Source organism: Neoarius graeffei, chromosome 10 (assembly GCF_027579695.1).
Source record: "Neoarius graeffei isolate fNeoGra1 chromosome 10, fNeoGra1.pri, whole genome shotgun sequence".
Taxonomy (NCBI): Eukaryota; Metazoa; Chordata; class Actinopteri; order Siluriformes; family Ariidae; genus Neoarius; species Neoarius graeffei.
In genome coordinates this window covers 62672389-62694262 of record NC_083578.1, presented here as the reverse complement: position 1 = coordinate 62694262, position 21874 = coordinate 62672389, and the positions used below count along the sequence as shown (strand labels likewise).

The 21874-nt window shown below is 41.8% G+C and overlaps 1 protein-coding gene across 1 annotated transcript in view; it reads left to right on the top strand.

Moving 5' to 3' along the window:
• The window catches only part of prex1 (phosphatidylinositol-3,4,5-trisphosphate-dependent Rac exchange factor 1), a 196807-nt gene that overhangs the window by 106142 nt on the left and 68791 nt on the right, over positions 1-21874 (top strand). The window contains exons 11-15 of the mRNA XM_060932042.1: positions 10067-10167; positions 11340-11443; positions 13852-13901; positions 20753-20828; positions 21229-21301. Of these exons, the coding sequence (XP_060788025.1) occupies positions 10067-10167; positions 11340-11443; positions 13852-13901; positions 20753-20828; positions 21229-21301 (404 nt within the window). The remainder of the gene's footprint in view (positions 1-10066; positions 10168-11339; positions 11444-13851; positions 13902-20752; positions 20829-21228; positions 21302-21874) is intronic.

The window sequence follows — 21874 nt, the reverse complement described above, 5'->3', positions numbered from 1 at the left end:
GTATCTGTCTCGTTTTCTTCGCGGATGCACTGTCCGTTTACATTAAACCGCCTGGAAACGCCGGGAAACGGGAATCCGCCAGCGTCCACGTATTCAATCCAGATCGTGTCAGCTCCGGTGCTGTGTAAACATTCAGAATACGCGGATACGCTGTGCTGAGCTCTAGCTGGCGTCTCATTGGACAACGTCACTGTGACATCCACCTTCCTGATTTGCTGGCGTTGGTCATGTGACACGACTGCTGAAAAACGGCGCGGACTTCCGCCTTGTATCACCTTTCATTAAAGAGTATAAAAGTATGCAAATACTGATGCAAATACTGCCCATTGTGTAGTTATGATTGTCTTTAGGCTTGCCATCCTTCCACTTGCAAGTAGTAAGTGATGTGCGCTGGGATCACACACACAGCGGCTCAGTCCCGAATTGTGGCTTGTTCACTTCACTCGCGCGCTCTGTGAGCTGCGCAGGGCTGGAGTGCGCACCCTCCAGAGGGCACTCGCTGTTCAGGGCGGAGTGATTTGGAACGCAGGATGCCTGCGGAGCCGAGTGTATCCGTGTATTGGCGTTGCTATGTGCACGCAAATCGTGTATTGGTGTTGCTGTGTGCACACTAATTGTTTTAAAAACGTTAATCTGATGATCCGCTGATACGGTCTAATGTAAACATGGGCTAAGTGCTGTCTTGTTGGCAAAAGGGAGTTGTACAAAGTATTAACATCAAGGGTGCCAATAATTGTGGCACACATGATTTCATGTAAAAAGAATTTTCTTAATGTGGGATTTTTTTTCCCACTGAATAAATCCACTTGAATTAAAGGTTGGATTTTTCTCTTTTTTTGCATTGTTGTCCCATATTATTTTTAAAAAATGAATTTATTAGAAGCCTAAGAACATATCTTAACAAGGGGTGCCAATAATTGTGGAGGGCGCTGTATAAAGATGCGACATGCTGTAAGTGATATGCATGTAAGTGCTACTCCAATTTATATTGCAGTTACAAATGCGTAGCACAAAGCCCCAATAGATAGTTTTCACTGACGTCACGGCATTCCGGGGAACGCCCCCCAGCCGCCATCTTGGAGGGCAAACAAAACGGACCATCGCCACTACCGGCTACATTATCTCGGACGAATTTATGAAGTTATATAGTCAGTTTTCTAAAATAAAGATCAATGTCGGCAAAATTAAGCAAACAGAAGTATACAGATACATTAGACGACATCTCACGACAACGGTATGCAGCCAAACTGGCCTTGATTGGGGGAATTGACCCTACAAAATGGACAAAGATGCATTTTCAAGTGACTATGCAGGGCTGCCAAAGCCTGAAACTGACTTCATCAAACTTTAAAGGCTGTCTGATATATTAAAAAGTTAGTTAAAGTCCTTCCCGCGCCTACAGTACCTGGTATTCCTAGGCAGTCCCACTCAAGTACTAACCAGGCCCAACTCTGATGGTGGCGCATCGGGCGGCGCCGATCTCTGTTTCCGTAGCCCTTGGCCTCTCGCCTATTACATAGCTAGGGTTACAGTGGGGGGCTAGTCCTCTGGTAACCACGAGAGTTTAACTCCCCATGCACATCTGTATTGCAGCGTGCCTTGCCAGATGGTAGTAGGTACCATTTTTCATGATGGTCTTTGGTATGACCTGACCGTGAATAGAACTCACGATCTCCCGATCGAGAGGCGGACACGCTACCACTAGGCCACTAGTCGGTTGTCTGAGTATATACAACTTTATATATTCACAGCGCGCCTTTTGGCGGATGCCGCCTGAATCGCGCAGATCCGTTTTTTTTTTTTAGGGGGGGCGTTGGGAGTGTCTGATTGTAATTTCAAAGTAAATTTTGTATTAAAATTACTAAATAAGCAAATCCGTTACAGTCCATGAAACAGTAAGTATAAGGATGAGAAAAAAACAGTTTAAATCGGGAAGCTGCGCACATTTGCTCAGTCCTGCACACCGCTCGGGCTGCACAAATGTGCGCAACTTCCCGATTTAAACTGTTTGTTTCTTATCCTTATACTTCCTGTTTCATGGACTGTAACGGATTTGCTTATTTAGTAATTTTAATACAGAATTTACTTTGAAATTATAATCAGACACTCCAACACTCCCCCCTAAAAAAAAAAAACCCGGATTGCGCGATTCAGGCGGCATCCGCCAAAAGGCGAGCTGTTTGCATCCCAAACACAAATTAAATCATACAGAATAGACCTAAAATTTTTTCAAAAATGACCCTTGCGTGAGTGAAGTGACAAGTTTCAAATAGAAACATGACAAACGAGCGATATTAAGTGTACATTACAATGTAAACGTACACTCAGCGGTTCCAGTTAGGCATTCTCCAGAGATTGTTTACATGATGTTTTGGTTTCCAAAAACAAACTTAAACACAATTGATTGTTTATTTAAACAACTTACCACTTATAAAATGATCGGAGCAGACTTTGCTGTGTTTGGAAGGCTGATAATCCTTGCGGCTGATTCTCGCAAGCCATAGATTTCTCCTTTGTATGCTGAGTTTCTTTGTTTGCTCGCCTTCGTGCTCCCGTACAGTGGGAATTCCATAAAAGCTCCACTTGACTTCATCATCTGACCTATTACGACAGCCGTGAATACAATAGGTGTGCACCATTGCTAGCTTTAAATAGTAGTAATGTAACTATAAATGTAAATAATATATAAATGAATGTAACTCGCGCGCTACAATGTGTGCTCAGTGACCCGTACGGTAAGCTGGCCCTCCAAGATGGCCGCCACCAGGGAATCCCCGACTCTGTGACGTCATGTGAAAACTATCTATAAAATGTAGGTAGATGAGCTCGGTAAAATGTTGCCTTAGAAGATGATGGTTGGTATTTTGTTTTTGTTTTTTTGGTTTGTGCTTTGTGTAACATTTGCCCACATCAGGAACCTACTAGAACCTTACAGTAAACTTGCGCTAAACTTTTGTATGCTTTCATCTGGTTCCCAGTGACGAAGCTAGTATGCTGCGTTCATGTGCTATGGGAAGATGATATTTTCCAGTTGGGAAGTGGTATTTACCAGTGTGTTGTGTTCACATGCTTTTGTTGTTGTTGACAAATTAAAGATGGTGGACCAGATTCAGAATCAGGCCTGTTATTTGGCTAAAACAATTATAGATTGCCTTGTTCATCAGCTGCAGCAGGAATATGAGCTATCAAGAGTCAAAAAATGCTGAATATTTCCTGATCATGACAAGTAGAGATTTTCTTAACACATTGAATGCCACGCAGTTTTTGGAAATTTGGCTGTAGCCACAATGAGAGTAGCCAGTATCTAGATCATTGTTGGTGTTCTTTGGACAGCCACAGAATATTTTGTATTAGGCTATAATATACGTATTATAATAATATACGTAACATGACTCGTTTAAAAGGTGAGAGTCAGCTTTCCGTAGGTGAAAACCACTTCTTTCTTGGTTCATAAGCTAGTCTTGTACCGCTCGCCGCCATGTTGAAAAGGTTAAAGTTCATCTTGTCTCGGCAACTCGTGTATCAAAATTTTCTACGAGTTGCCCAGTGGAAAATAGCACAAGAGGGGGCGTTCATGTGTGCTTTCCATGTCGGCGTTTGGTATTTACCATAATTCCCATAGCACATGAACGCACCAGTAGTTAACACCAGGTAATTCACGATGTCTGTGTAATTCACACTCGGCCACATCCGTACATCGTCTTCATACTCTACAACATTGCTGTACGGATCCATCCCTAAACATTATTTTATCTTTTCCCTTGTCAATTTGTGATATATTTTTCCCAAAAAATACAGTTCGTCAATGTACTCTCCTCGGTCGCCATGGATGCTATCCCACAAAGATGGCGAACACAACAAAATCAGAGCGCATCATGGGAGATTCGTGATGTAAGCGCAGACGGTCTGTAGGGGTACAGTAGGAGTCCATTTCTGTCCCCCAAGATACAATCTACAGTAATGTATCCGCTTAGGGCTCATTACTAGACCTCAAGGTAACTTTGTGTACCTTTTTAGGGACAAAAATATACATACATGTTCCTAAGCAGTATGTAAGGGGTACAAATAAGTACACTTGTATCGGTTTCTAATTTAATACAACAATACTATTCTTGAGTGAAGAGTAGAATCTGTGAAATATCTCATCTCATTATCTGTAGCCGCTTTATCCTGTTCTACAGGGTCGCAGGCAAGCTGGAGCCTATCCCAGCTGACTACGGGTGAAAGGCGGGGTACACCCTGGACAAGTCACCAGGTCATCACAGGGCTGACACATAGACACAGACAACCATTCACACTCACATTCACACCTACGCTCAATTTAGAGTCACTGTGAAATATTTACATTAATTTTATAGTTTCAAATCGACTTTTGTATATTGGTCCCATTTTTGCGTTAATGACCGTGTGCACTCGAGCTAGCATGGACTCCGCAAGTTTGTGTAAAATCTTATGGTCCATTTTAGATCAAATTCATCGGAGTGTCATCTGAACACATGCTTCAGTAGAAGAGCTTGGGCATGAGGAAAACCTGACCTTTTGTACGAAGCAGCTAAAATGGTCGATATCTTTAATTTGCTTACATTTAAATAGAAATAGTGCAGAGTATTGAATATTAAATATTCAAGATATTTAACATTATTTTTGTTTTAAATATTTCAAAATGGGCGGCACGGTGGTGTAGTGGTTAGCGCTGTCGCCTCACAGCAAGAAGGTCCTGGGTTCGAGCCCCGGGGCCGGCGAGTTCCTTTCTGTGCGGAGTTTGCATGTTCTCCCCGTGTCCGCGTGGGTTTCCTCCGGGTGCTCCGGTTTCCCCCACAGTCCAAAGACATGCAGGTTAGGTTAACTGGTGACTCTAAATTGAGCGTAGGTGTGAATGTGAGTGTGAATGGTTGTCTGTGTCTATGTGTCAGCCCTGTGATGACCTGGCGACTTGTCCAGGGTGTACCCCGCCTTTCGCCCGTAGTCAGCTGGGATAGGCTCCAGCTTGCCTGCGACCCTGTAGAAGGATAAAGCAGCTAGAGATAATGAGATGAGATATTTCAAAATTGTAAAATCTCCTAGATTTTCCATGTGGTCTCAGGCTTTTGGACCCCACTGTGTATATTTGTGCGTGTGTGTGTGTGTGTGCGTGTGTGTGTATAGTATATGAAATTCTTTCACACCTTTGCCCCATGTGAGAAACTGCATGTGCTTGAGCAATGGAGAATATTAATGAGCTACATAAACACTCATTAATTCCCCTCAGGGACGCCTCTGTCTCCCCTGCCAATTTGGATTAGTGGCTTACATAAGCAGAGCAGACTTGCTGTCTTTTTCTCTCTTTTTTGATTATTTTCTCTCATGCGCCTGACTGGCCTGTGGTTCACTTTGTCTCTAGCAAAACTATTCTTTCGCTGATCACGTGCAAACGAAAGCCGTGAAAGCTACAGACGTGTAACAGATTAATGGAAAAAGTGACCATGTTCAGTCACCAAAAGTTGTCGTATTAAACCTCAGTGAGTCATGGCATCGATTCGATAAGTCTCTGGAATTGTACTGGAACAATGAACACCATTCTCCAAAAAGATGTTCTCTTTATAGGTGTTTTGATAATGGTGGTGGAGATTGCTGTCTAACAGTTCAGTTCAAAATCTCTCGTACGTCTCGTGTTCAGTTTGGTTGTGTTCTGGTGACTGTGCATCTAGCATAGCATATGAGTTACATTATTATTATTTATACCCCTGCACCGGAGGAGGAGGAGGGGGGGTATACTAGTTTACCTCCGTCCGTCCAAAACACCCTTTTTCTCAGCAACCACAAATCATAGCCACTTGATACCAAAGTTCAGCTTGGGGTTCTATACCGTGTATACCGTTTTCAGGTCTGTTGCACATTGACTTCCTGTTTACCGACTGAATGTAATGACGCTATTTCAAAATGACAGTTTACCAGGATGCTATTTGAAATCCCTGGGGAGAACACTGCCCTTTACTCACTTGTTTCAGGGTTAATTATTTGTTGAAGTCAACATTCATAATGTGTCCTATTCCTTCAATTGATTGCATTCTGATATAAGCGAGAGTGGGGGTATACGTAAGTGAGCAGTAGCTCACAGTTGATCTTGTTTTCTTAATTGCATTGTTAATTTAACCTGTCTGGAAGCATCTACATCTCATTACTTCCCTTCACTTACTTATTTCTTTTTCCTTCAGTTTGTCACAAGTTTAAATGTAAATTCACATTAAAGTGCATCTCATGGGTAAATTCGGGAGCAAGATCAGTGTAATTCTCCTATTTTATATTCAACTTTGGTCAGATATCTGTCACATTTTGCGCAATTTTTTTACCTTGCGCAATACCAGAAAAATTCAGTTGAAATCAAACCATTTGAGGCGAATTGGTCCACCTCTGAAAAAACTTGGCATTTGGATTTCCCTGCAAACATTGATTTTCGTGGAGTCACGGGCGGGACGCCTCCTTCTGAATCCTACGTCAGCGCTGGTTTGTTTATGAGAAAACGACCTGGTGGTTTTCTGCAAATTTCTTCAACGTTATCACGTAATTATTAAAATGGTTAACAGATGTATCGTAGGAGGGTGTAGCAACACCAATCTTGATGGGATTAGTACTCATTGTTTCCCACATTGCACACAGGTGACAATTCCATATTTCAGTGCAAAATCGCTACCTGCTAAACTTGGTCTACATAGACTGTGCACTGAAACTGTGCAAGCTCTCGCAGCCTGCTGGCTCTTCCGCAGGTGACGTCACGAATCTGGCTCCAGACTCCCTTGGGACTTTTCCAGATGCATTTTGTTATTTTATTTTTTTCTGCTGTAGACAGATGGCCTTGTGCAGAATTACCCTTCTGGATGAGTGTGTAAAGGGACATTCTTTCATATTAAAAAAAAAACCACGAATTTGGTCCAGGATATGCACTTTAAGTCCTACCTGACAAGCATGATTTTTATGTACTGTGAATGTGTTTTATTTAGTACAAGCTACCGTACATGCATTGGCATGACATGTGAAGACTGCATTTTTAACAGTAAAGTTCTGCATGAAAAACATGGTTAAAAGTATAGTTTTTGGCAATTTAAGTAACTTTGGCGTACGTTTCTTGAAACTTCAAACAAATACGTCCCTGATCTTTGGTGATCCATCAAAACCCATGGGCCCAAAAAACATGCACATGCTCTGCCTTGATGTCTGTCTACGGATCAGAGTGGATGGGTGTGTTGTTGATGGGGACAAATGGACGTGTCTTTGATCCCATATATGGAATTAAAGACGCACCTCTTTATCGAGGAGCCAAGGTAGCAAAACTGGTTGTGCTCTCTGTGCGGGAGAGATGGCATACTCTGTCTTTCATGTCAATCATAGGGACACTAGTCAATCATGTGCGACTGTGAGCTCCTGCATGCAGAAGAGTGTACATAACGGTTTCCCTCTGAGTGCATCATGTTGCCTTGTGAAGCTGCATGAGCAACAGTATGAAAATATTCAATTGGCAGACTTCACGTACAGTGTATCAGAAAAACCACGTTAGCCATAACCTTCCTTGGTTGTGGTTAGCACATATGTTATCAGCACATATGAATGTGACTCAACAGTCCTGTCTAAAATCCTGTCTGGTTAGGTCATGTTGGCATGCTAACTTGGGTTAGCAGTAAAAATTATCAGTGCGTATGAATATGACTTGGTATTCCTCTCAGAAATCTTGCTAGGTTAGCTCAGGCTAGCTAGCTAACCTGCCGTACCAGTAAATATTATCAGTACATATGAATATGACTTGGTATTCCTCTCAGAAATCCTGCTAGGTTAGCTCAGACTAGCTAGCTAATCTGCCGTACCAGTAAGTATTATCAGTACGTATGAATATGACTTAACATTCCTCTCAGAAATCCTGCTAGGTTAGCTTAGGCTAGCTAGCTAGCTGGTTGTACCAGTAAGTATTATTAGTACATATGGATATGACTTGGTATTCCTCTCAAAAATCCTACAAAGTTAGCTTAGGCTAGCTAATCTAACCTGCTGTACCAGTAAGTATTATCAGTACGTATGAATATGACTTGACATTCCTCTCAGAAATCCTGCTAGGTTAGCTCAGGTTAGCTAGCTAACCTGCCGTACCAGCAAATATTATGAGTACATATGAATATGACTTGGTATTCCGCTTAGAAATCCTACAAAGTTAGCTTAGGCTAGCTAAACTAACCTGCTGTACCATTAAATATGACCAACAGTATGAATGTCTTAACATTCCATTCAAAAATGTTGTTCGCTTAGCTCATGTTATCTAGCTAGCAAGCTAAAGCAGTAAGTATGATCAATATACAGTATATAAATGAATGACAGTTGTCTCAGAAATGCAGTTTGTTCATGGAAGCTCAGTACCTAGCATTTAGTAGAGAACATTTATGAACACAAATTTAATATTCCTGAGAAATCTTTAGATCAACTCATGTTTGCTTACTAGCTTATAATAACAGTTAAGACAATGTGTATGAATAAGACTTAAAAATCCTCTCAGAAATCTGTCGTTAGCATGTTAGCTAGCGATTTAGTACTGAGGGTTATGATCATATTTACATATGAATGCTAACTACATGAATATTGATTAGACATGGCAGTGTGCTGAATGCTATATATTATTCTGTAGTAGTGAAAGTGTAAGAGGCAGGTAGACAAGTTGAGGTTTCACGTCGTCTGTCCCCCCCCCCCCCCCCCCCCTTTCTCCCATTTATAGATCCTGGAGGATTCACTAAGGTGGTGTTTACATTAGACTGTATCAGCGGATCATCAGATTAACGTTTTTAAAACGATTCGCATGCACACAGCAACGCCAATACACGATTCGCGTGCACACAGCAACGCCAATACACGATTCGCGTGCATACAGCAACGCCAATACACGGATACGCTAATCACATGACTAATTAGACGGCACGTAAGTTGAAATGTGTCAGTGCGGCTCAGCGCTTCCTCCTCAGCGGCTGCGCTCCAAATCACTCCGCCCTGAACAGCGAGTGCCCTCTGGAGGGTGCGCACTCCGGCCCTGCGCAGCTCACAGAGCGCGCGAGTGAAGCGCACGAGCAGTGATTCGGGACTGAGCCGCTGTGTGTGTGATCCCAGTGCATATCGGGCATGCGCAAGTCACTCACCACTTGCAAGTGGAAGGATGGCAAGCCTAAAGACAATCATAACTACACAATGGGCAGTATTTGCATCTTACCATGAACAACATTAAGAATGACAAAGCAAAGCATTATATTCATACTTTTATACTCTTTAATGAAAAACAAAAAGGTGATACAAGGCGGAAACAATAGCAGGAAGTGAAAGTCCGCGCCGTTTTTCAGCAGTCGCGTCACATGACCAACGTGGCATGACCAACGCCAGCGAATCAGGAAGGTGGATGTCACAGTGACGTTGTCCAATGACGACGTCAGCTAGAGCTCAGCACTGCGTTTCCTCGTATCTCAATGTTTACACAGCACCGGATCAGATACGAACTGGGTTGAATACGTGGGCCCTGGCGGATTCAAGTTGTTCCGCCTGTGGAGTCGTTTCCCGGCGTTTTAATGCGAACGGACAGTGCATCCGCGACGAAAACGAGACGGATACGGTCTAATGTAAACACCACCTAAGACCACAGCTCTTCTCTGAGCAGAACAAAATATTTACAAAGGTTGTTTATAAAATCACTAGCCCTTAACCTTTCCATCCAGTGGTCTACACCCATTGCCATTTATTTAGAAAGCAAAGACTTCTTCATTCTCACTCTCACCCTCACCTCTGCACAATGTCTCATATTTACTGAAGTGTCACAGCAATTTCCATATAAATTATTCTGGAAAACATCACACACTTTGTCACACATATATAGCAGCAGTATTTATATATTACAAACGGTGATATCAGCACCATTTCAGTAGCATTTTGTGTTTGGTCTGTTGGATTCTGAATGGATTTATATTAATGTGGGAATAAACATGTGACTATGGCAATAAGTGTCTGCTGTGTAGTGTTCTGTAGACGCTTATCTGGCGTGCGTGTGTGTGTGCGTGTGTGTGTCCTGCAGTGAGTTTGTCACCTGGCTGTTGGAGAGTGGAGAAATCAGTAAACCAGAGGAAGGGATCAATTTGGGTCAAGCTCTGCTGGAGAACGGTCTCATCCACCATGGTGAGAGTCTCGTGATCTTTCATCTCATGCCTTTTTTTTTTCTAGTTTTCTTTTCACTTGTAAGATTTTGTACACAACCTAATTTTGTTCAATACATTTTGTGGTTAAAAGCTGAAATGCAGCCCAAAAAAAAAGTCTGGCCTAAAACATCAGCATACATGCCATATCAACATTACACTGTAACCTGAGCTCATCATCATCATCATCATCAAGATTTGCTCTCCATCCCCCAAAGTAGGAGTGTTGTGATGGAAAACAACCTAGTCATGAATAATGGATGGAGTGAAGTGTTTACCTTGTTCCAAAGCTGAACCAAGGATAATGGCATTGCTCTGCTCAGACACTCCACAACTACCTTCAGCAAACAAGTGATGTGTGTATGTGCGTGTGTGTTATGGGATTGGAGAACATTATTCTGGTCAAACAGTAAAGCTGTGAGATTAATAAGTGGAGCAGGTTGTAAGATTTGAGGAGCTACAAGGTCACCCAGGACACTTGAGATTTGAATCTATTGTATAATAATAATAATAATAATAATGCAAGACAACTTTTTCCCCAAATTTCGTTTGATACGTAAAAGAAAATATCCCAAATATTGAATCTAGATACTCCAAATATAGATAAATCATTGTCTCATAGATAAAAAATACAGAAATAAATTTTGTAAGAGTTATACAAGCTCATTAAAGCCACTTTAGATGAGGTTAGCATTTCGGGGTATGATAGCTAACGATAAAGCTAAACACGATTCGGAAAACTAACCAGAGGCTTACATTAAATCGTGACGTGTCTCTATAAACTTTAGTTACTAAAGTGTAAGAAAGAGGATTTTGTGCTTTGTGGATTCTCTGATCCTTGTCAGTCGAAATAAGTCAGCCAGTACATTGCTAAATCTCCATTTCCTCTCTGTTCCGCTGATCCTGAGCTGCTGACAAAATAAAGGGGTTAGTTTTGAGAAGCCTTTAGTTGGCACAAACAATTTCTGTCCACACATCAGTAACATGCATGCTTTCACAACACAAAGTTGTCTTTATTTTGAAAGATGACTTTCGGTATTCCAGTGAACTGATATGATAATCCAAACAAATAAAATGCTATTTGTTGTAATCACACAATGTAGCTGAAGAGAACATGAGCCGTTTAGAGTAAGGCTTGTTTTTGTTCTTTTGTAGTTTCTGATAAACACCAGTTTAAGAACGAGCAGGTACTGTATCGGTTCCGTTACGATGACGGCACTTACAAAGCCAGGAGCGAGATGGAGGATATCGTATCCAAGGTATTTCCTCACTATCATGTAATGTTTGCCTTTAATGATCATACATATTGTACAGTACCAGTCAAAAGTTTGGACACACCTTCTAATTCAATGTTTTTTCTTTATTTTATTCATTAAGTCACTTCATGTCTTAAAGTAATAATGGATGTCGTTTCTCTTCATTTAGCTGAGCGGTTCTTGATATAATATGGATTACTGCAGTTGTGGAATAGAGCTGTTTACTGTATTGCTTATTATTTACTGTTTGGTCTCAAACACATTAAGAAGACAAGAAATTGCACTAATTAAAGCTAGACGGCCTTTAGATTTCATAATATCGGTGAAATTTAGTTCCCTCTGAAATTTGGTCATTGTCAATGTATGTTTATTTCTGCAATATCGCCCAAAAAAAAAAAAAAACAGCCCATTCGGTGGCTGGGAAGTTATTTCATTTGAGATGATTCCCTCGCAAATAATGTGCATGAAATCGCTCGCTTCGCGCAGTCAAGCAGACAGAGAAAGTCCGTGTGCGCATGCGCAGGTTTACCTTTGTCGTCTTCATCTTCTGGGTTTTACAGCAGCTAGTATCCGGTGTTGCATTACTGCCATCTACAGGTTTACCTTAACCGTGCGCTGACAGTTACATCATTCTGTTGCTAAACGAACAGCTGATCACACCGAGGTGCTCGCTGACCGCCGATATTTATTAGTTTGGTCCTGCGTTTCCTTTCCTTTGCAACATAACGTCTTTTCTTCTCACTTTCCATTACTGTAGTCGGTCTTTCACGTTTCATTTGCACGCTCACGTCCTCCATTTTTTTCTGTCCTGTTTCAGATTTGTATCCCACAATGCCTTGCGCGAACGGGGAAAGCCCACCACGTGATGCATGATGTAGTACAGACCTGGGCATTTTCCGGCCCGCGGGCCGCATCCGGCCCTTTGGTTCATTCTGACCGGCCCGCGTAAGGTTAATTAGAAATTACAAAATAAACGTATTTTCTAATTTTACCTCATGCATGGACTGAATGTGCATTACTTTTATTTTGAAGTTGCGTTCAACAAAAACGCAATGCGCGTGACATGAACATGACATGAAATCCCACGAAACCTAATCCCGTGATAACTACTTCCGTAATTTGTCCAGACCAACCACAAACTTGTACATCATCCTTCAAACGGTCCAGCCAATCACATAGTGTGACGTCACCAGCAGGCGCCGGAGCCCGAGCCGATCTGTAGATCTGATACCTACACCGAATCGACTGATGATCATCTGTCAGCTGTGCCTCGCATCTCCACCTCAGACATTCAACCTGACTCTGATGCACTCGTTAAAGACCAACAGAGACTAGATTTCTCTCACTGAACAAATAAACTGAAAAACACCAAATGAGGTGATTAGACTACAAATGTGGGCATCATTATTATAATATGATGTATCTTGTTTGATATTTGGAGTAGAAAGACAATATTGTGATGTCTTTATTGTGTTTTGGGGTGAATGTGACTGAAAAAAAATGGTACAAATGTTCATATTTTGTTAACCATTGTTTTGGGAAATTTGATTGAATAAATGACATTTTTTGTAAGGCAACCTCGTTTTTTCCATACTCTTACCAGTCTTGGCAGCTTGTAAAAACAATGATATTTATTGCTTTATATAAAGAAATACAATTAATATTATGCAGAATTTAGTTCAGCCTTATGGTCCGACCCTCCACAAAATTTTCTGTTTCTCATGTGGCCCTATGGAAAAAATAATTGCCCACCCCTGATGTAGTATCTTGAATTGGGTCATGGTGAAGCAGGAAAAAATAGCGGAGAATTTAAGGCCACGTGGCCCTAAAGTCATTGTTCTATTTGGGGAAAAAAACCAACCACCTAATAAAATTGGAAGTCTGTGATTCAAATTTGGTAGCTTTCGGTCCACTAAACAAAAATAATTGGGTGTCGGAAAATTATTTTTATGACATAAACTTGAAAAATCTGAAAGGCAACCTACCTTTAACTTTTGACGAGGCACAGTTGTTAACTGAAAAGCATTCCAGGTGATTACCTCATGAAGCTGGTTAAGATAACGCCAATAGTGTGCAAAGCGTCATCAAGGTAAACGCTGGATACTTTGAAGAATCTAAAACAGGAAACATATATTTTGTTTTTTCTTGAACACTTTTTTTTATTTGCCACATAATTCCATATATATTCCAGATGTTGTTATTTCATAGTTTTGGTGCCTTCAGTATTGTTCTATAATGTAGAAAATGGTCAAAATGAAGAAAAACCTATGAATGAGTAGGTGTGTCCAAACTTTTGGCCGGTATTGTATTCTTTGTTATGAATATTACTTTAAGCTTTTAAAATGATCAAGCTGCCTCGAGAAAATTGGTACGCGGGAATAACTATGTACTTGTATCCACTATGTTTGCAGGGTGTGAGACTTTACTGTCGCCTCCACAGCCTGTTCACGCCTGTGATTAAGTAAGTATTATACATGCTTTAGTCCATTACTTTCAAAGCTCAATTGTGAACCCTGATACGGTGGATAATCTCATCTAGATACTGCAGACTTCTACCTAAGAGCTGCTGCTGTAATCATAAATACTGTGTGCTCGTAAGTGCTCAGAAATACTGTACGCTCATTCCAGGAGTCTTATTTGCAATATGTTCTTACCGAACGTCTTTACAACACATTTAATGTCTTTGATTTTACAGTGTATATAGTTGTAGAAGAGTAATGATTTATAATCCCACGCACTATTGGCCGTCATCCTGAAGAGGATGGGTTTTGTTTTGAGTCTTAAAGGAACAGTCCACCGTATTTCCATAATGAAATATGCGCTTATCTGAATTGAGACGAGCTGCTCCGTACCTATCCGAGCTTTGCGCGACCTCCCAGTCAGTCAGACGCGCTGTCACTCCTGTTAGCAATGTAGCTAGGCTCAGCATGGCCAACGGTATTTTTTGGGGCTGTAGTTAGATGCGACCAAACTCTTCCGCGTTTTTCCTGTTTACATAGGTTTATATGACCAGTGATATGAAACAAGTTCAGTTACACAAATTGAAACGTAGCAATTTTCTATGCTATGGAAAGTCTGCACTATAATGACAGGCGTACTAACACCTTCTGCGCGCTTCGGCAGCGCATTGATACGGAGCTCAGATATCAATGCGCTGTCGAAGCGCGCAGAAGGTGTTAGTACGCCTGTCATTATAGTGCGGACTTTCCATAGCATAGAAAATCGCTACGTTTCAATTTGTGTAACTGAACTTGTTTCATATCACTGGTCATATAAACCTATGTAAACAGGAAAAACGCGGAAGAGTTTGGTCGCATCTAACTACAGCCCCAAAAAATACCACTGGCCATGCTGAGCCTAGCTACATTGCTAACAGGAGTGACAGTGCGTCTGACTGACTGGGACGTCGCGCAAAGCTCGGAGAGGTACGGAGCAGCTCGTCTCAATTCAGATAAGAGCATATTTCATTATGGAAGTACGGTGGACTGTTCCTTTAACTCCTGTCAGGATTCTCGCCTCTGGGTTCTTCATTAGGGATCCAAGTCTTATGAGGATTTCTGCAATTCTGCCTTTTTAAAAGTGCTGTACCCAGTAAAATTAAATTGGATTGTACAGGGTCGTACCTTGCAGCAAAAATCCAAAGTCCTGTACCTTAAGTATAAGTAGAAATGGCACTGACAGGGCCCCACTCTCTTCGTTAGCTCTGACTTTGTGTTTGTGTCATTACTCCACTTCCTTCCGTTTTCTGTTCTCACATCTCTAGCTTGCTTTAAACTCTGCAGTGAGCACTCATCTTATCATACTTCCTCTTTCCTAATAACTAGCACACAAAGAATCCTCCGTGATGTAGGATGTTTTGTGGTGGACGAATCAGTTTTGTTTGTGGTTCATCGTTAAGAGAAACACACCAGCTTTTGTGTCACTGTGGTCAGAATAAATCATGTTTCCAGAAACATTGTCCATGGCTTGCTTTTCTTGACATGCCACACCTGTGTGTGTGTGTGTGTGTGTGTGTGTGTGTGTGTGTGTGTGTGTGTGTGTGTGTCTCTAAAACGCTATATTAGTCTGAACTGCTTTAGATGGTTTTGCTGCAACAAATCAAGGTAAAAGACTCTGAGGTCTCAAAGGTCTTAGTGTTTGAATCTGAATGATATACAGTACATGGTGATTAAAAAAAGATTTATTTACCCTTATTTGCAATATTGTTGTCAGGTTTTTTTTTAAATGGCTAACCAATTGGGTTTGGAGCAAGGTTGCAGTTCCTTGTGTTATAATGTTAAAATGATTAAGTACTAGCAGTTTTTTTTTAAAGGGACATATTGTGAAAATCTCACCTTTTCAGTGCTTGTGTCTACCAACCCACAAACTCTGAAATAAGACAACCTGGTCAGTTTCTTTTGGGCTGCCTATTTCATGTGTATGTAATGCCTTATTGTAATGCTTTAAAATGAATATACAACCCCGATTCCAAAAAAGTTGGGACAAAGTACAAATTGTAAATAAAAACGGAATGCAATATTTACAAATCTCAAAAACTGATATTGTATTCACAATAGAACATAGACAACATATCAAATGTCGAAAGTGAGACATTTTGAAATTTCATGCCAAATATTGGCTCATTTGAAATTTCATGACAGCAACACATCTCAAAGTTGGGACGGGGCCATAAGAGGCTGGAAAAGTTAAAGGTACAAAAAAGGAACAGCTGGAGGATCAAATTGCAACTCATTAGGTCAATTGGCAATAGGTCATTAACATGACTGGGTATAAAAAGAGCATCGTGGAGTGGCAGCGGCTCTCAGAAGTAAAGATGGGAAGAGGATCACCAATCCCCCTAATTCTGCGCTGACAAATAGTGGAGCAATATCAGAAAGGAGTTCGACAGTGTAAAATTGCAAAGAGTTTGAACATATCATCATCTACAGTGCATAATATCATCAAAAGATTCAGAGAATCTGGAAGAATCTCTGTGCGTAAGGGTCAAGGCCAGAAAACCGTACTGGGTGCCCGTGATCTTCGGGCCCTTAGATGGCACTGCATCACATACAGGGGTGCTTCTGTATTGGAAATCACAAAATGGGCTCAGGAATATTTCCAGAGAACATTATCTGTGAACACAATTCACCGTGCCATCCGCCGTTGCCAGCTAAAACTCTATAGTTCAAAGAAGAAGCCGTATCTAAACATGATCCAGAAGCGCAGATGTCTTCTCTGGGCCAAGGCTCATTTAAAATGGACTGTGGCAAAGTGGAAAACTGTTCTGTGGTCAGACGAATCAAAATTTGAAGTTCTTTATGGAAATCAGGGAAGCCGTGTCATTCGGACTAAAGAGGAGAAGGACGACCCAAGTTGTTATCAGCGCTCAGTTCAGAAGCCTGCATCTCTGATGGTATGGGGTTGCATTAGTGCATGTGGCATGGGCAGCTTACACATCTGGAAAGACACCATCAATGCTGAAAGGTATATCCAGGTTCTAGAGCAACATATGCTCCCATCCAGACGACGTCTCTTTCAGGGAAGACCTTGCATTTTCCAACATGACAATGCCAAACCACATACTGCATCAATTACAGCATCATGGCTGCGTAGAAGAAGGGTCCGGGTACTGAACTGGCCAGCCCGCAGTCCAGATCTTTCACCCATAGAAAACATTTGGCGCATCATAAAACGGAAGATACGACAAAAAAGACTGAAGACAGTTGAGCAACTAGAATCCAACATTAGACAAGAATGGGTTAACATTCCTATCCCTAAACTTGAGCAACTTGTCTCCTCAGTCCCCAGACGTTTACAGACTGTTGTAAAGAGAAAAGGGGATGTCTCACAGTGGTAAACATGGCCTTTCACAACTTTTTTGAGATGTGTTGTTGTCATGAAATTTAAAATCACCTAATTTTTCTCTTTAAATGATACACTTTCTCAGTTTAAACATTTGACATGTCATCTATGTTCTATTCTGAATAAAATATGGAATTTTGAAACTTCCACATCATTGCATTCCGTTTTTATTTACAATTTGTACTTTGTCCCAACTTTTTTGGAATCGGGGTTGTAGATCATTAGTAACGACTAAAATGAATTAATAAAGCAGGGGGAATATAATATTAGTTATTTGTTATTTTATTATCAAGCACAAAACTATCGATAAATCACGGCTTCCGGTTCCCGGAAAAAGGCAGCCTTGCCCCAGGGCTAACCTCGCATGACGTCATGCGTGGAACCCTGGTTATCTGGGTCATTTCGGTTCATCTCACTCAGTGCTTGTTTACTCGCTGAAATTGGATATTGTTGATGGAATCTTACAAACATAACGATGGGAAAGCACTGCGTTGTGTTCAGATGTTCAAATCCATATACAACAGGACATTCAGTTCACGAATTTCCAAGAAATGACACTAATCTAAAGCGACAGTGGGCAGATTTTGTGTCGCCTAGTAATAATAAATCTGATTCATCAAATGTTCACCACCACCAGAACGACCACATGGAAATTATTGGAGCAAAAAGCAACCCATTTATTTAATAAATTACATTTGAGCAACATTTACACACTCATGACATCCGATCTTATCATATCTGATTCACTTGAACAGGAAGAAAAACGTGCACACAATCATCATTAATTATTAACTGAAACGTGTTAAATGCTCTCAGATTGCAATATTGCAAGACTTGGTTTGCTTTTAGTTTTGTTCAGGAAAACATGATGAAAGGTAACCACTGCGTTCTGCACATCTCTCTCTCTCTCTATCTAGCTATCTCTCCATCTCGCACGCACTACAGAGGAAGACTGTCGTGAACTGAGTGAACTGGCAGTTTCTCATCTTGGGGGCTTGAAAAGATAAACATTTACTCCAGAATATTCTTGATAATCTTCTGCCCCTTCATCCGACATATAAGAATCCCATTCACTATCAGAATTCTCTCCAAAACACGATTCCATATTGAGACTGGTCTAGCCACTGCTGTGTACGGGAATGAAATTGATACCAGGATTGTTAGACGTGTGACATCATGCACCCCTTCGGGATCTTCCGGTTAAGTCTCAGCAGATTCCGTGAAAATCAGCTGATCTTATTGATTTCCCATCAATTTATGGCCTGGTTTAGGGGCATTACATTCATTTTCAGAAAACGTGCTTCAACAGGCCGTTCAGATTTGACTCCCCTTTGTGTGCCACAAGAGGAGCTCATTAGAATTATGCCACATCCTCATTTGAGTATCTCGGCTCATTGACTGATTGAGAATTGCCTTTGTGAATGAATATTCATGAAGAAATTACTACCTGGTGGAAGAGGGGGCGGGGTGAGCAGTGGCTCATTATCATTTAAACAATCAGGCACAGGGCGGCACGGTGGTGTAGTGGTTAGCGCTGTCGCCTCACAGCAAGAAGGTCCGGGTTTGAGCCCCGTGGCCGGCGAGGGCCTTTCTGTGTGGAGTTTGCATGTTCTCCCCGTGTCCACGTGGGTTTCCTCCAGGTGCTCCGGTTTCCCCCACAGTCCAAAGACATGCAGGTTAGGTTAACTGGTGACTCTAAATTGACCGTAGGTGTGAATGTGAGTGTGAATGGTTGTCTGTGTCTATGTGTCAGCCCTGTGATGACCTGGCGACTTGTCCAGGGTGTACCCCGCCTTTCGCCCGTAGTCAGCTGGGATAGGCTCCAGCTTGCCTGCGACCCTGTAGAACAGGATAAAGCGGCTACAGATAATGAGATGAGATGAGATGAGACAATCAGGCACTCAAATCAGCTGTTTTGAACAATGCTGTTTAGACAGGGTGAAAAGGGAGCCGTCGTGCTTTATCCTTGTGGTCTTTTGACCAAAGCATGTCACAGACATTTCAATAAGACCTCAGAGAACTGTGTCAACTTGTGGAAAAGTGGTTTAATATACCACCTTGAAATCTCATCTCATTATCTCTAGCCGCTTTATCCTTCTACAGGGTCGCAGGCAAGCTGGAGCCTATCCCAGCTGACTACGGGCGAAAGGCGGGGTACACCCTGGACAAGTCGCCAGGTCATCACAGGGCTGACACATAGACACAGACAACCATTCACACTCACATTCACACCTACGGTCAATTTAGAGTCACCAGTTAACCTAACCTGCATGTCTTTGGACTGTGGGGGAAACCGGAGCACCCGGAGGAAACCCACGCAGACACGGGGAGAACATGCAAACTCCACACAGAAAGGCCCTCGCCGGCCACGGGGCTCGAACCCAGACCTTCTTGCTGTGAGGTGACCGCGCTAACCACTACACCACCATGCCGCCCCACCTTGAAATCACCCTGTAAAATTCATGGCCATTAAACCAAGAGAGCATAATTGGAAGAATGGCATTTCTCTTCTGTGTTGATCAGCGTGACGCTAGACAAATGCAAATGTATGTTACCTCATGTCTACAAAATAAGGGCCTTAGTGCCAGGCTGCCCCATTTTAGTTAATAGACTACAGATGAAAAGCTTGTTCATTGCTCAGCAAGCCCCGCCCACTATCAACAGGGCAAATAACATACGAGACGGTTAACACTAGCTGGTTCATCGCTCAGCAAGCCCCGCTATCAACAGAGCAATGAACACAGCGTGTCACGTCCTTCTCTGCGTGGAGTCTTGCCAAATGATGACTGAAGTTCGAGGTTGTCCCCGTCGTCTCCTCAATAGTTCTTCTACATATGGAACACACAGCAGTGCATTTTCCCCCACTGCAGGAAGGGTCTGTAGGAGCAAAGGAGACAATCCTAGAGGCTTCTCTCCAGGCATTGTAGCGCCATTAACGTTAGTTTGTTCCTGAACATGACGTATGAACAGGTGAATGTGCATTCTCTTGCACGAAATTAGTATAAAAATGAATGTAGATATAAATAAATATCTTATGCCAAATTATTATGGCATGTTACAAAAAAATAAAGAAAAAATCCTGGTCCTCGTCTCCAATTTACAAGTCCGAATGCAGTTAATGCACGAGTCCCAGTCATCAGTGCTCAAGTCCAAGTCAAGTCACGAGTCGGACTCGAGTACTACAAGCCTGGAACTAGCCAGTGGCCAGGAATTAGCAGCAACTAATTTAGAAGACAATCTGGCAAAAAAAACCAAACAAACATATAAATAATACAGTTTAAAGGTTTAAATCCTCCATAGTAAATTGACTTTTCAGGAAAAACAAATTGAATTGCTGTCAATTAAATGATATTCTGTTCGAAGAGTATGCGAGTTTTTTTTCCTGCAAAGTAGATAAGGTGAATGGGGAGCAAAAAGAGCCTCCTTAGGATTGTGTAGCTCCGTTTACTCATTTCGTTCTTCTCCATGCAGAGACCGAGACCACCACCTGAAGACGTTTAAGTCAGTGTTACCAGCCAGTAAACTGGTGGACTGGCTTGTCTCGCAGGTAGGATGACACGAAACACTTACACACCTGTGGAGAGGGGACAGTCTTCCATTTCAATCACACACACAGACCTTTGAATGTCTTGCGGCTCATAACTGTGTGGTTACTAATCTAGTGATGTCATATATTTGTGTATAAACCTTTAAAAATAGGGCTTTTATAGAGGACACAGCAGCCTTTTAATGTTCTGTTTTTTTTCTCCCCTCCCCAGGGGGTGCATGTGGTTTTATTTAATAATTCTCTCTCTCTCTCTCTGTCTGTGTGTGTGTGTCTGTCTGTCTGTATGTGTCTCTCTGTCTGTCTTTGTCTATTTCTCTGTCTCTCTCTGTCTCGCTTTCTGTCTGTCTCTTTCTCTCTCTGTCTGTCTGTCTCTCTCTCATGTTGTGTAAACATCTCACAGGGAGACTGTTCTACCCGTGAAGATGCCGTCACGCTTGGGGTCGGCCTGTGCAACAACGGCTTCATGCACCACGGTAAAGTCTCTCCGTTGTGACTCATGATATTTAGTTTATGGGAGCGTGATATTTACAAAGTGTAAAAGGATCACAAATATGGAACCAAATCTGAACGTTGTGTTGATTTTGAGTCTGGAGTGTGATGATCTCAAAAGGATTTCACCACATGAGGCGGGATGAAGCTTAAAAACATCAGTGTTGCTAGATTTGGAAGGTTTAAAAAAAGAAACTGAGAGTGAAGGAAAAAACACAGAAATGTTTGTAGGTACATGATTCCAGACTGACCTGCTGATTTTGCCATAAACAGAATTTGCAATGAGCCCTGGCTTGGCTTGTTTGCTATTGCAACACTTAGTGTCTGGGGCCAGAGAGTGAACCGTGGCCATGTTTTTGTGTGTTAAAGGGTCTTAAATTAGAGCAGCTGTGAGCCATAATATCATGAAAGTGTGCCGAATACGAGGTGAAGGTTTGCTGTCGGATGTTATTTATGTATTTATATAACCTCCGTAGTTTACATTCCAGGTTACGAGGAAATTTTGTATGCAAACATGAACACAATTTTACAGCAGTTTGTTCAAATAAATTGATTAT